General features: G+C 48.6%; 1 protein-coding gene across 3 annotated transcripts in view; it reads left to right on the top strand.

Moving 5' to 3' along the window:
• The window catches only part of tle3b (TLE family member 3, transcriptional corepressor b), an 85,897-nt gene extending 71,308 nt beyond the window's left edge, over positions 1 to 14,589 (top strand). For all 3 annotated transcript variants that reach the window (XM_079555105.1, XM_079555107.1, XM_079555106.1), the window contains 7 exons: positions 878 to 954; positions 5,109 to 5,358; positions 8,585 to 8,832; positions 10,483 to 10,630; positions 10,719 to 10,869; positions 12,287 to 12,363; positions 14,374 to 14,589. In XM_079555105.1, coding sequence (XP_079411231.1) covers positions 878 to 954; positions 5,109 to 5,358; positions 8,585 to 8,832; positions 10,483 to 10,630; positions 10,719 to 10,869; positions 12,287 to 12,363; positions 14,374 to 14,481 — 1,059 coding nt within the window. In that variant the 3' untranslated portion in view covers positions 14,482 to 14,589. The remainder of the gene's footprint in view (positions 1 to 877; positions 955 to 5,108; positions 5,359 to 8,584; positions 8,833 to 10,482; positions 10,631 to 10,718; positions 10,870 to 12,286; positions 12,364 to 14,373) is intronic.
• Positions 14,590 to 15,880: the final 1,291 nt, after the last annotated feature.

Consider the following 15,880-nt stretch of genomic DNA (forward strand, 5'->3'; position numbering starts at 1 on the left):
AGGCGGGAGGTTTGATGATGTGTATGTTTGTGGCTCTGATCGCTGCTGTTTGTTCCGTCTTTAGTTTAGAACAAACGTCTCTCCGTCTCCTCGTCTCGTCTCCGGCTGCTGCTCCGCCGTCGACACGTAATAATCCGCGGTACAAAGGCGGCGCGGCGGCTTTGAAGTCTCGTAGTTAGCATTCTGAAGCCCGAGCGCGTCTCCGTGTTTGAACGTCTCGCCGGCTTTCATTAGCGCTCGCCGGAGAGGGAGGTTTGTCAGAATGTGAAGAAACCGCATTTGGGCGTTCGGGGGATTTGCCTGAAACGGCGTTGGAGGAGCTGCGGGAATCCTCTCTCCAGGTCTGATGTTCTGTCCTGGGATGCACCGCGTATCGCCCAAACTACAGTATTTAGTAACGCAGTATCAGCCAGAATATACCACACAAACACAGAGGTCTTCGTCTGATGCCTTGTCCACACAAAGCAGGTGGTTTTTGGGTATTTAAAAGGAATTGTGTCAGAATCAAGGCCTTAAATGTCATTAACGCTGTCCTCAGCTTTACTCCTGGAGTTATTGTTGTCAGTCGGTGTCAGTATAACCTGAATATACTGTTACTTAGAGTGTATGTGTTTGCGTGTCTGCTTCTGCAGGACAAAGTTGTCTCTTTGTTTTCGAAGGTCTAGTGATGTGGGAATGTCACCAGGCCGGTCCAGCAGCTGAGGTCGGCTTTAACCCTCTGAGCCCAGAGGCTTCTCTGAGGCTCAGAGGGTTAAAACGTTCAGCATTAAACTTATTTATGTTCACACTTCATCAAAATATCTTTGAAAAATACCTTTGTGATATATCTCTATACTTGAGTGTAAGTGTTGTGTTTGTTGTGTTTGTGTGGTCACAGGGAGGCTTCGACCCTCACCCCCACATGAGAGCGCCCGGTCTGCCTGCCAGCCTCACGTCCATCTCTGGAGGAAAGCCGTGAGTGATCCCTCACACACTCATCCCTATAACAACAAAACAAACACATCAGCAACAAGATGTGAATAAAACAATTCAACTTCTGTTCCTTTAAAACGACGAGGCTGGAGATCCGAACTGTCCGTGACACGGCAGAAACCACCGACAGTTCACGCCATAACTGTAGAGATATGAATGAAACATATAATAAGATTCCCTCACCCCCATGTGTGCTACAGACTATAGACTCTGCCGTGTACTGTAGCTCCTGGTCTTCACCAGCCAGGACACCCACAGGGCTGTGGCTACTCCACGAGCCAACCCCCTGGTGGACACTCGCCTCATTACAACTAATGGGTGATCGAGTCTCTCCCTCCCCCAACCAAATTATGTTCCCACTTTAGATACTTATGCATTGAGTTTTGTCCTTTTTCCCTTTACCATAGTGCGTATGAACCTCTACACTTAACTGAAGAATGACTGTAAAGGCATATATGGTGCCCACAAGTTCTCCCCACTGCCAGAGGTTTTTTAGGACTTTGACGTTTTTTTCAAGACCCACAGAATCTCGGTCTAGGTCTATGTCAACACGAAACCCACCAAAAGAAAGATTAGACTCTCTTCTTTCTTCTAAAAAAAGTTTGTTTGTACCTCTTTCCATTCTTTAGTAATCGTCCGTAGAAAATACGTGAAATCACCCAAAATGCTGTTTTCTGACCAAAAAGCTAAGAAAACGCAAGAGCAATGCTGCCACCTAGTGACTCAATAAAAGAACTTGTAGTTCTTCTGAGTCACTAGGTGGCAGCATTAGGCAGCACAGCTAAGATTTTAACACCAGACATGCTCAAGGCTTTGCTGCAGCTTTTCCCATTGAAGAACCTAATTGACATCTATAGACGTCATTGGCAGTCAATGAGTTAATGACAACAGTTTTCTACCATAACAATACCAGTATACCGATATGTTTTTTTCCCGATATCAGACTGGCATTGTTTAACGGTGCCCGACCCTCGTCCTAAACACCCTCAAAGATAACGCTACATTAGTGACCCCCTCGTCCCGGTGTCACGTCCACCCTAACTCCGTCCTCCCCCCTCCCTGCCCTCGTCCCGGTGTCACGTCCATCCTATCCCCGCCTTCCCCCTCCCTGCCCTCGTCCCGGTGTCACGTCCACCTAACCCCGTCCTCCCCCTCCCTGCCCTCGTCCCGGTGTCACGTCCACCCTAACCCCGTCCTCCCCCTCCCTGCCCTCGTCCCGGTGTCACGTCCACCCTAACCCCGTCCTCCCCCTCCCTGCCCTCGTCCCGGTGTCACGTCCACCCTAACCCCGTCCTCCCCCTCCCTGCCCTCGCCCCGGTGTCACGCCCATCCTAACCCCGTCCTCCCCCTCCCTGCCCTCGTCCCGGTGTCACGTCCATCCTAACCCCGTCCTCCCCCTCCCTGCCCTCGTCCCGGTGTCACGTCCATCCTAACCCCGTCCTCCCCCTCCCTGCCCTCGTCCCGGTGTCACGTCCATCCTAACCCCGTCCTCCCCCTCCCTGCCCTCGTCCCGGTGTCACGTCCATCCTAACCCCGTCCTCCTCGTCCCGGTGTCACGTCCATCCTAACCCCGTCCTCCCCCTCCCTGCCCTCGTCCCGGTGTCACGTCCACCTAACCCCGTCCTCCCCCTCCCTGCCCTCGTCCCGGTGTCGCGTCCACCCTAACCCCGTCCTTCTCGTCCCGGTGTCACGTCCATCCTAACCCCGTCCTCCCCCTCCCTGCCCTCGTCCCGGTGTCATGTCCATCCTAACCCCGTCCTCCCTCTCCCTGCCCTCGTCCCGGTGTCACGTCCATCCTAACCCCGTCCTGCCCTCGTCCCGGTGTCACGTCCATCCTAACCCCGTCCTCCCCTTCCCTGCCCTCGTCCCGGTGTCACGTCCACCTAACCCCGTCCTCCCCCTCCCTGCCCTCGTCCCGGTGTCACGTCCATCCTAACCCCGTGTTCCCCCTCCCTGCCCTCGTCCCGGTGTCACGCCCATCCTAACCCCGTCCTCGCCCTCCCTGCCCTCGTCCCGGTGTCACGTCCATCCTAACCCCGTCCTCCCCCTCCCTGCCCTCGTCCCGGCGTCACGTCCACCTAACCCCGTCCTCCCCCTCCCTGCCCTCGTCCCGGTGTCACGTCCATCCTAACCCCGTCCTCCCCCTCCCTGCCCTCGTCCCGGTGTCACGTCCATCCTAACCCCGTCCTCCCCCTCCCTGCCCTCGTCCCGGTGTCACGTCCATCCTAACCCCGTCCTCCCCCTCTCTGCCCCTCGTCCCGGTGTCACGTCCATCCTAACCCCGTCCTCCCCCTCCCTGCCCTCGTCCCGGTGTCACGTCCATCCTAACCCCGTCCTCCCCCTCCCTGCCCTCGTCCCGGTGTCACGTCCACCCTAACCCCGTCCTCCCCCTCCCTGCCCTCGTCCCGGTGTCACATCCATCATAACCCCGTCCTCCCCCTCCCTGCCCTCGTCCCGGTGTCACGTCCACCCTAACCCCGTCCTCCCCCTCCCTGCCCTCGTCCCGGTGTCACGTCCACCTAACCCCGTCCTCCCCCTCCCTGCCCTTGTCCCGGTGTCACGTCCATCCCAACCCCGTCCTCCCCCTCCCTGCCCTCGTCCCGGTGTCACGCCCATCCTAACCCCGTCCTCCCCCTCCCTGCCCTCGTCCCGGTGTCACGTCCACCTAACCCCGTCCTCCCCCTCCCTGCCCTCGTCCCGGTGTCACGTCAGTCCTAACCCCGTCCTCCCCTCCCTGCCCTCGTCCCGGTGTCACGTCCATCCTAACCCCGTCCTCGCCCTCCCTGCCCTCGTCCCGGTGTCACGTCCATCCTAACCCCGTCCTCCCCCTCCCTGCCCTCGTCCCGGTGTCACGTCCATCCTAACCCCGTCCTCCCCCTCCCTGCCCTCGTCCCGGTGTCACGTCCATCCAAACCCCGTCCTCCCCCTCCCTGCCCTCGTCCCGGTGTCACGTCCATCCCAACCCCGTCCTCCCCCTCCCTGCCCTCGTCCCGGTGTCACGTCCATCCTAACCCCGTCCTCCCCCTCCCTGCCCTCGTCCCGGTGTCACGCCCACCTAACCCCGTCCTCCCCCTCCCTGCCCTCGTCCCGGTGTCACGTCCATCCTAACCCCGTCCTCCCCCTCCCTGCCCTCGTCCCGGTGTCACGTCCATCCTAACCCCGTCCTCCCCCTCCCTGCCCTCGTCCCGGTGTCACGTCCACCCTAACCCCGTCCTCCCCCTCCCTGCCCTCGTCCCGGTGTCACGTCCATCCTAACCCCGTCCTCCCTCTCCCTGCCCTCGTCCCGGTGTCACGTCCATCCTAACCCCGTCCTCCCCCTCCCTGCCCTCGTCCCGCTGTCACGTCCATCCTAACCCCGTCCTCCCCCTCCCTGCCCTCGTCCCGGTGTCACGTCCATCCTAACCCTGTCCTCCCTCTCCCTGCCCTCGTCCCGGTGTCACGTCCAACCTAACCCCGTCCTCCTCGTCCCGGTGTCACGTCCATCCTAACCCCGTCCTCCCCCTCCCTGCCCTCGTCCCGGTGTCACGTCCATCCTAACCCCGTCCTCCCCCTCCCTGCCCTTGTCCCGGTGTCCCGTCCAACCTAACCCCGTCCTCCTCGTCCCGGTGTCACGTCCACCCTAACCCCGTCCTCCCCCTCCCTGCCCTCGTCCCGGTGTCACGTCCGTCCTAACCCCGTCCTCCCCCTCCCTGCCCTCGTCCCGGTGTCACGTCCACCCTAACCCCGTCCTCCCCCTCCCTGCCCTCGTCCCAGTGTCACGTCCATCCTAACCCCGTCCTCCCCCTCCCTGCCCTCGTCCCGGTGTCACGTCCGTCCTAACCCCGTCCTCCCCCTCCCTGCCCTCGTCCCGGTGTCACGTCCATCCTAACCCCGTCCTCCCCCTCCCTGCCCTCGTCCCGGTGTCACGTCCATCCTAACCCCGTCCTCCCTCTCCCTGCCCTCGTCCCGGTGTCACGTCCATCCCAACCCCGTCCTCCCCCTCCCTGCCCTCGTCCCGGTGTCACGCCCGTCCTAACCCCGTCCTCCCCCTCCCTGCCCTCGTCCCGGTGTCACGTCCATCCTAACCCCGTCCTCCCCCTCCCTGCCCTCGTCCCGGTGTCACGCCCATCCTAACCCCGTCCTCCCCCTCCCTGCAGGGCCTACTCCTTCCACGTGAGCGCGGACGGTCAGATGCAGCCCGTGCCGTTCCCGCCTGACGCCCTGATCGGGCCGGGCATCCCTCGCCACGCCCGGCAGATCAACACGCTGAGCCACGGCGAGGTGGTCTGCGCCGTCACCATCAGCAACCCCACGCGGCACGTCTACACCGGCGGCAAAGGCTGCGTCAAGATCTGGGACATCAGCCAGCCGGGCAGCAAGAGCCCCGTGTCCCAGCTCGACTGTCTGGTAAGGGCATTTCTCATTGTATTGTCACTGTTTTCCAAGAAGCTTTTAGATTTGGGTAAAGCTGAACATGTCAGAAACTCCACATATTTTTATTTTTCAATGAACAGTTTAGGGGAGGCCCGGATAGAAGGTTTATGCACAGCTGCAGCCTCTGGAGGATCCTACACCTTCATGTTCGGGAGACTCCAGAGGCACCAGCAGCTTCAAATACCTGTTTTTGTAGCAGCTGTTCTCTTAATCTGATGTATTTTTCTGGCAGAAACCGTCCTCATTGTGCCATTATCTGCAGAAAACCTGTGTGTGTCTGAATCAGCCACAAATCTCTGATGATTAAGCTTCATCTTTCATGAAATATCGAAAGTTTTCATACCTAGACCAAGACATTCAACTATTTCATGCTTTTCATCTGCAGAGAGATCCTTTTTCTTTCCCATATTGCTTGAAAATGATCTGCTTAATAATGTGGAACACCCTTTTTCAGTAGTTTTTCCCTTTTTACCTGAAAACTAATCATCCCAGGTCTCTGAGATTGAGCTTGAGACACAAAACCATCCATAAGTTTCATTAAAAGACATTGTTTTTTACCTTTTTGACACTGAAATACAATTTGCTGAATAATTTGTAATGCGATATAAACAGGAAGGACTTCTGGTTCCCCTATAACTCTCTACAACAGGGTCTCCTCCGGTGGTGCTTCCTAGTCAAATAAAGGTCCTGATCAATGTAAACATGTTCCTACTTTACTTCCTTATCTTGTTGCTTGTTGAGCGTGGCCGGGTTTTTTTCCGTCTGTCCCGGACACTGGGGCGTTTATGAAGCCATCACGCCACACTTTTAATCCCACCCAGAGCTTAAGCACCGCATCGATCTGCCCCCTGCCCCTCCATCCACCACCGCCTGGAGTCCGGCCAGGGCGGCGCTCCAGCTGACCGCTCTCTCTGAAAGACCGGTCTGCTCATGTGGCTCGGCTCAATCAGAGATCAGATCCAGAGATGTCCAAGAGCAGCAGAGGCTCCATGAACCCCAGTCCTGCTCCGGGTTTACGGATTCATGACGTGTTGACGTGTGCCGGGGAGTTCTGTGAGTCTTTAGATGAGGCTCCTTGGAAGTGAAGTAACAGAACTGTCTCCATTTATAGAAAACATGTCTAACCGTGGATTTATGAACATCAAGACTTTTAGAGGTGTCTCTGAAACCTTTACCAGCTTTATAGGAATCAATCATTCTTGATCGTGGGTCTTCAGACGTTCTTTTGAGTGAGGCACGGTGCACAAGAGGCACTTCTTAACTAGTGTGTTTCAGTGGCAGCTTTCTTTCTTTCTTTCTTTCTTTCTTTCTTTCTTTCTTTCTTTCTTGCTTTCTTTCTTGCTTTCTTTCTTGCTTTCTTTCTTGCTTTCTTTCTTTCTTGCTTTCTTTCTTGCTTGCTTTCTTTCTTGCTTTCTTTCTTTCTTGCTTGCTTTCTTTCTTTCTTTCTTTCTTTCTTTCTTGCTTTCTTTCTTGCTTTCTTTCTTGCTTTCTTTCTTGCTTTCTTTCTTGCTTTCTTTCTTGCTTTCTTTCTTTCTTGCTTTCTTTCTTTCTTGCTTTCTTTCTTTCTTGCTTTCTTTCTTTCTTGCTTTCTTGCTTTCTTGCTTTCTTGCTTTCTTGCTTTCTTTCTTTCTTTCTTTCTTGCTTTCTTGCTTTCTTGCTTTCTTGCTTTCTTTCTTTCTTTCTTTCTTTCTTGCTTTCTTGCTTTCTTTCTTTCTTTCTTTCTTTCTAGTTAAAAGAGATAGTTAGATAGTTAAAAGCTCTTCTTCATATGTCGCCCCCGGGCAGAGGCTCCTCAGGGATTGGACTTCAGGTGGACTCACACCTGACTCTATTTGTCTAATCAGTCCAATCCTTAGCCAGGGGGTGTACTCACTTATTCCTCCCTGTCCTGTGAATGTTTACATCGGGGGGGGGGGGGGGGGGGGGGGGGGGGGCAACTAGACCAAAGCTGAACTTTTCAACCTCGATCCTGTGAAGAGCCACAAAGGCACCGACCATTCGCGAGATCCAGGGGCGGTCGTTTAATGTGATTAAATATAATGTGACCATTATATTTAATCACAATAAGAAGAAGAAGAAGAAGAAGAAGAAGATCTTTATTTTATACAATAAACTATAACTTTATGCCTTTTTCTTTTCTTTTCAATAATTGTGCTAGATTTACTGGTTTTGCTCCTCACCATGATTGAAATGAGTTTATATTAAATAAAGTGACATTTTGTGCTGCTCTGACTGGGACAGAATTAGTATATATGTTTTTATTTTTAATGCTGGAGTGTGTTTGTGTGGGGGGGCCCTGCCCACTGAGCCCCCTCTTCTGACCCGCCCCTGGCCTGTGGCTCAGTGCCTGCAGGTCCTGACTGGACTGTGCAGAGAACACACTCTCGGCTCACAAAGTTCATAAACTTTAATCCGGAGCCTCTGGAGGATCTGAGGGTCTGTTTATGTTGCATCTGTTACAGTTTCAGTCACGTGTGAAAGAAAAGTCATGACTTTGTGTATTTCCGCGTTACGATGTCGCGCTTCGCATCATACGCTTCATTAGAGCTTTGGTTTGTTCTATTTCCTAATTTTGATCTTCTGTGAATATGAGGCCGATTTTCATCAAATAAAGAGTAGCTGATCAGAAACCTGAAAAGCACAGAAGCTGATCCCAGAGCCACGACCTGCCTGACTGTGGTTTAATCTCCATCCCGCTGTGAGTGAAGGTGCACAGGCACCTTTTACCCTCCGCCTCGAAAAGGAGAGATACAGACTCTCACTCATGTGTCGACATGGAAACAGGGTCTGCAGGAGTATGGCTGGATTTTTGGTCAAGATTCTTAAAAACTGTTACAGATTATGGGAAATATTTACCAATTCTTTTGCAAAGAGCTGCACTCTGATTGGCTCTAGAGCCCCTGGTTTACATGTCAGGGCCTTTAAAAACATGGGTGGTGCTGGTTCAAACACCTCAGTCCGTTCTGGAGCTGGTCCTGTGCAGATCTATGAGGTGGTTTGTCTAAAAATATAAATAATTCTAGCATTATGGTCAACCATATAAATCATCAAATCTTCTGGGCCGACTCTCGAGCACTAACCTGAAACTCACCTGTCATTTAGTTTTCAGCAGAAGGTTATTTATGGGTAATACTGATATTGATTGATTTGTGGCGTCCTGGTCCGGTCTCCTCACCCGCTCTCGTCTGGTTCCCTCCAGAACCGGGACAACTACATCCGCTCGTGTAAGCTGCTGCCCGACGGCCGCACCCTGATCGTGGGCGGCGAGGCCAGCACCCTGACCATCTGGGACCTGGCCTCTCAGACGCCCAGGATAAAGGCGGAGCTGACGTCCTCGGCGCCCGCCTGCTACGCCCTCGCCATCAGCCCCGACGCCAAAGTCTGCTTCTCCTGCTGCAGCGACGGGAACATCGCCGTGTGGGACCTGCACAACCAGACGCTCGTCAGGTCAGACACGGGTCATCACGGGGTCACAGGGTCACTGCTTCCACACGGGGTCGATACGGGTTCACGGCTTTGACACGGGCTGTGGGGAAGTTTATCTTTAGCACGAGTCGTACATAGGGCTGTCGCGATGATGCTATGTCAACTTATTGTACATCTCCAATGGGCAGAAATGTGGTTAAAAACCCGACTAAAAATTAAGGAAAAAATGGGCAAAGTATTAGAAAAAAATGGGGGATATTGATAAAAAATGTGGGGAAAAATTAGGAAAAACTAAACAAAAAATTAGGGACAAATTGGGGAAAAAATACGGAAAAACTAGACTAAAAATGGGGGAAATTGAGAATAAAAATGAGAGAAAAAGCAAGAGCAAAAAGAGCAAAAACGCGACTAAACGTTAAGGAAAAAATGTGGGGAAAATGAGAAAAAATAGAGAAACTATACTGAAAATTAGGGGGGAAAATGGGCAACAAATTAGGAAAAAATAGGCGAAGAATTAGGAAAAAAATTAGGGGGAAAATGGGGGGAAATTGAGAACAAAAATTTGAAAAAAATTGGGAGAATTAGCAAAAACGCAACTAAAAGTTAAGAAAAAAATGTACTTTTTTTTTTTTTTTTTTTTAATTGGCACTTGACGATTATCGCTTCATCTTCGTTGAAGAAAGTCAAGAAAGACCCCAAAAACATCAGCCCTAAGTCCGCACACCCAGAGTAAACTGTGTCTAGTTTTATTTCATGTTGTGGGATTTTAAATATTACGAACTTTTCAAACATACTTCACTGTCATTTTCAAGCTTTAGAGTTTGTTTCTTTGGCATTTCAGGGTCTTCACTAATATCTTTATCAGACAAATCAATCAAATCTCACTTTAAAGACATTTAAACAACACTTAAAACGCCATATGCACATTTTAAAATGACTTTTTGGGATTATGGATTTGGATTATGCCGGGATTTGGGAACGAATGGAATGAATGGGTTGTGAGTAAAGGCGGGCAATATAATAGACACGACAACATTGAAATGGCTGTTTGGAAGATTATGCAAATGTTCAATATCGAGTTCAATGTCAAGAAAATGTGGGGGGGAAAAAGGGGGGAAACTACACAAAAAGTTAGGGAAAAATGGGGGGAAGTTGAGAAAAAAAATAGGAATACATTTGGGGAAAATGAGGAAAACATTTTTGGAAAAATTAAGAAAAACTAGACTAAAATGAAGGAAACAATGGGGCAAATTAAGAAAAAAAAATCTGAAAGAAATTGGAGGAAATTAGGAGAAAGTCGACTAAAAGTTATGGAAAAATGGAAAATTAGGAAAAATTAGACTAAAAATTATGGGGGGAAATGGGGGGTACAGAAAAAAAATAGGCTAAAAATGTGGAAAACATTGGGGAAGAAATAGGAAAAATAAAAAACAATGTAAAATTTTGGAGAATCTGGGTAAAATCATAAACAAACAGGGACAAAATATATAAATACACAAATATTGAGATGTTATTTTTGTCAGTATCTCCGTAGTTGTGGGTCGCGTGAGTGGCGTGAGTGGCGTGAGTGGCGTGGGTCGCGTGGGTCGCGTGGGTTGCGTGGGTCGCGTGATCGAGGGCCTTGTTGGTTCCTGTAGAGCCGGTGCTAACCCTGTGTTGCTGCTGTTCCAGGCAGTTCCAGGGACACACGGACGGGGCGAGCTGCATCGACATCTCCCACGACGGGACCAAACTGTGGACCGGGGGCCTGGACAACACCGTCCGGTCCTGGGACCTGAGGGAGGGCAGGCAGCTGCAGCAGCACGACTTTACCTCACAGGTAACCGGGATAATGCACTTCATTTCCACCTGAACCAGTTTCCCCCGCTGACCCAGAGCGATGTGTAACGCGCTGGTGTCGTCCTCAGATCTTCTCGCTGGGCTACTGTCCCACAGGGGAGTGGCTGGCCGTGGGCATGGAGAGCAGTAACGTGGAGGTTCTACACCACACCAAGCCCGACAAGTACCAGCTGCACCTTCACGAGAGCTGCGTGCTGTCGCTAAAGTTCGCCTACTGCGGTAAGAACGTCCCACTCAGACAATCACAAGTGACTCGTTGAAGGAAATGTGACAAAATGAAGGCCTTAAATGTCACCGAAAAGCAGTTCTGTTGTTTCAAATAGGCATTAAATCGACATTTCTTCATCATTTATGTCATCAGTGCATAAAAATACAAAAAGTATAGTCTGAAGCGCATTCAGCCGCTGCTTTGCTGAAAAGTTCAGTTTTTGTTTTGTCTGTTTTACACCATTATTTTGCCAATTTGTAGAACTTAGTAACTTGTTTACCTTAATAAATCCTTCCCGTAGTCCCTCTGGGGGTAATACAAGTGTTAAAGGGATAATTGGGGGGTCTTCAATCTCCCCCTGGTGCTTCTGGTCAGAAAACCACAATTGCAGCTTTTCCTGCTCCGACCTGGAGGCCCCAATACACACTGATGGAATCACGAAGAAGGAGCTAACAGGCTAATGGGCAAAGCTAGCGTCACTTAAACAGTATTTACAGCCAAGTTTGAGTGAAAAAATGATCTCCATTGTGTAACTGGATGAACAATATCCCTCTGTCCCTTTGTCTTTTCTGTCAGTGTAGGATTTACTCTGCAAGACAATTAATAAAAGTAAAAAGAGTAAAAAAAACGCAACATGTACAACACCTGCAGTGACGCTTACGGCCTCTAGGGGCACGAGTTACTTAGTACTGCTTTAAATATCCAAATATCACCCCATTCCTCAGCTTAATGTAATGTATCCAAACATGACAAAAATGTGATTAAAAACGCGGCAACAAAAAAGTTCCGATCAGTTTTGCAGGTCTTAGCTTTCAAATTTAGGCTTTACACTGGCCAAGTCGAGAAGCTTTAAGATTTGGGTAAAGCCGAACTGGGCCAAGGATTAGGGTTATGTAATCTAATGGTGGTCGCCCTCGTCAACACGCAGAGCACATGTTACATCCGTGTGTGCTTTTCCAGGCCAATACTAACATATTAGTATATTATTAGCATTTATGACAGAAATCCTCTCCAGCTGCCTTTGTTCTGCTGTTGTTGGGTTTACCGTTTGTTTTTGCTGATTTGTGAGCCTTACACACACACACACACACACACACACACACACACACACACACACACACACACACACACACACACACACACGCACACACACACACACACACACACACACACACACACAGAGCGGCTGCTGCGCTGAGAGCCGTCTGTCACTAATTAAATCATTAGCCAATAGTCAGTGGGATAATTCATCAAAGGCTGATTAAAATAATGATGTGAACAACAACTGCTTTCTCCTTGGCTGTTTCACCGCTGGAGAGCTCTCCCACTGGGTGCTCCTCGGCCGCTGGGTGCTCCCGCTGGGTGCTCCCGTGGCTGTTGACTGATAGGGGAACACACAGCGCGTTAAACAGACGTCTGTGTTTGCAGGGAAATGGTTCGTGAGCACAGGGAAGGACAACCTGCTCAACGCCTGGAGGACTCCGTACGGCGCCAGCATCTTCCAGGTAACCGGCGCCTGTCACTCAGAGCGGCACACGCGCTACGACTGTCAGAGGCTTCATGTCAGCAGACGGATCTGTCGCACAACCAGAAACTCAAAACCTCGCACACACTTGGGCTGGATACTTCAACAAGGAAAAAGAGAGAGACCAAGCTTTCATGCTGTCGGTCCAGGGACAACATTAAGTGACTTGTTTCAGCTCGATTTTCCCAATTTTTAGCCCATTATTACAATTTTTTTTCGTTATTGTTGCCCCTATTTTTTTTTTTCATTTTTCCAAATTTTTCCCCCCAATTTATTTCCAATTTTTCTCAATGTTTTCCCTAATTTATCCCAAATTTTTCTAAATTTTTCCCCAATTGTTTCTCAATTTCCCCCCCCAATTTTCCTCAATTTATTCCCAATTTTTCCCCCATTTATTCCCAATATTCAAAATTTTCCCCAATTTAATCCCAATTTTTGTTCCCCAATATTTTCCCAATTTTTCCCCAATTTATTCCCCATTTTTCTCTTTTTCCCTAATTTATCCCCATTTTTTTCTAATTTTTCCCCCAATTTTTTCCCATTTTTTCTCAATTTTTCCCCCAATTTATCCCTAATTTTTCTCAATTTTTTCCCCAATTTATTGCCATTCCCCCCCAATTTTTTCTCCGTTTCCCCACTATTTTTGCCACAATAATTCTCTAAATTTTTCCCTATTTTCGCTCCAAAATGTTTTCCTTATTTCCCCCAATTTATTCCCCATTTGTCCACACATTTGTTGACATATGAGATAAACCTGATATTGTAAAGTATTTTTTTACTAATATTTTCCCCATTTTCCCCCCAATTTATTTCCAATTTTTCTCAATGTTTTCCCTAATTTATCCCAATTTTTTCAAAATTTTTCCCCAATTGTTTCTCAATTTCCCCCCCAATTTTCCTCAATTTTTTCCCCAATTTATTCCCAATTTTTCCCCCATTTATTCCCAATATTCTCAATTTTCCCCAATTTAATCCCAATTTTTTCCCCAATTTTTCCCCAATTTATTCCCCATTTTTCTCAAATTTTTCCCTAATTTATCCCCATTTTTTTCTAATTTTTTCCCTCAATTTATTCCAAATTGTCTTCCAAATTTTTTCTCAATTTTCCCCCCAATTTATCCCCATTTTTTTCTCAATTTTTGCCCCAATTTTTTCGCAATTTTCCTACATTTTTGCCCCAATTTATTCCCAATTTTCCCCCCATTTATTCCCAATATTCTCAATTTTCCCCAATTTAATCCCAATTTTGTTCCCCAATTTTTCCCCATTTTTTTCCCAATTTATTCCCCATTTTTCTCAATTTTTTTCCTAATTTATCCCCATTTTTTTCTATTTTTTCCCCTCAATTTATTCCAAATTGTCTTCCAAATTTTTTCTCAATTTTCCCCCCAATTTATCCCAATTTTTTTCTCTATTTTTTCCCAATTTTCCTCATTTTTCCCCCCAATTTATACCCAATTTTTCCCCCATTTATTCCCAATATTCCTAATTTATCCACATTTTTTTCTAATTTTTTCCCTCAATTTATCCACATGTTTTCCCTCAATTTCCCCCCCAATTTATCCCAGTTTTTTTCTCAATTTTTTCCCCAATTTTTCCCCAATTTTTCTCAATTTCTTCCCCAATTTCTTCCCATTTCCCCCCCCAATTTTTCCTCCGTTTCCCCACTATTTTTACCACAATAATTCTCTCAATTTTTCCCCTCTATTTTTTGCTCAATATTTCCCCCCAGTTTTTCCCAATGTTTCCCTATTTTCCCTCCAAAATGTTTTCCTTATTTTTACCACAATTTCTCCCAGTTTATTCCCCATTTGTCCACACACATTGACATTGGAGATAAACCTGATATTGTAAAGTAGCAGCTCTTCACTCATTATTGTTCTGTTTGTCCTACATGACATAAATACTTAATTATAGTCGTTGACGATCGTGTTCACTGTCGTCTGTTTTGTCCGAACCAAACCTCACCGTGTTCTGTTTGTGTCGACAGTCCAAGGAGTCGTCGTCCGTCCTGAGCTGTGACATCTCTGCCGACGACAAGTACATCGTGACGGGCTCGGGAGACAAGAAAGCCACGGTGTACGAGGTCATCTACTGAGGACGCGTTCTTCTAAGGACACTTTCTGCGGAGAGGACGCTTTCGCTGGAGACGTTTCTATCGAGGACACTTCGACTTTGGACGTATTCTACTGAGGACGCATTCAACCTCATCCAACAGCGCCTGTAGAGGACCCTTTTCACTTGTTATAAGGATGTTAAGACCTGAGGATGCATTCTACTGAGGACGCACTCTACTGAGGACGTACTCTACTGAGGACGTACTCTACTGAGGACGCATTCTACTGAGGACGCACTCTACTGAGGACGCATTCAACCTCATCCAACAGCGCGTCTGTAGAGGACCTTTTTCACTTGTTATAAGGATGCTAAGACCTGAGGATGCATTCTACGGAGGACGCATTCTACGGAGGACGCATTCAACCTCATCCAACAGCGCGTCTGTAGAGGACCTTTTTCACTTGTTTTAAGGATTCTATGACCTGAGGATGCATTCTACTGAGGATGCATTCTACTGAGGACGCATTCTACTGAGGACGCATTCTACCGAGGACGCATTCAACCTCATCCAACAGCGCTTCTGTAGAGGACCTTTTTGACTTGTTTTAAGGATTCTATGACCTGAGGACGCATTCTACTTCCTACAGAGGCTTCTACTTACGACTCTTCTGCTGAGGAGCTTCCACAAAGGATGACACGTAAAGCGGAGGACGGAGTCTACTGAGGACACATCCTACTGAGGGACGCATTCAACCTCATCCAACAGCGCTTCTGTAGAGGATCCTTTCAACTTGTTTTAAGGATGCTCTGACCTGAGGATGTGTTCTACTTCCTACAGAGGAGGCTCCTACTCGCAGCACTTCCACAAAGGACCTGTCCTAAGTAGAAGTGTCACTACTTAGGACGCAAAACTGAGGACGACGTTTCTACCAAGAACACTTTTACTTTGGACGTATTCAACCTCATCCAAGGACGTTTCTCTCGACTTGTTTTAAGGATGCTCTGACCTGAGGATGTATTCTACTTCCTACAGAGGAGGCTTCTACTCTACAACTCTTCTGACACCTCTATGACACCTCTACTAAGGACGTAAAGCTCAGGACGGAGTTTACTGAGGACACTTCCTACTGAGGACTAGAGATGCACCAATCCGGTACTGGCATCGGATATCGGAGCCGATACTGGAAAATGTACGATATCGGGTATCGGCTACAAATATATATGATACTGAACCGATACCAGTTTAGGCTCAAAAACAAAACTCTCTCTGACTAAATCTAAGCAAATATGATCCTGCTGTACCTTGTTTTGAACGGCAGAACCAGGAGAATCCAAACACTGAGTTTTAACCCCCGTAAATATAGTTTTCATCATCACTCAAAATGCCGCGGCTAAAGGCAGCAGGATGCTAATGCTAGCGGCTACTAATCAAAGCTTGG

The sequence above is a fragment of the Gobius niger genome, assembly GCF_951799975.1.
Source record: "Gobius niger genome assembly, chromosome: 4".
NCBI lineage: Eukaryota > Metazoa > Chordata > Actinopteri > Gobiiformes > Gobiidae > Gobius > Gobius niger.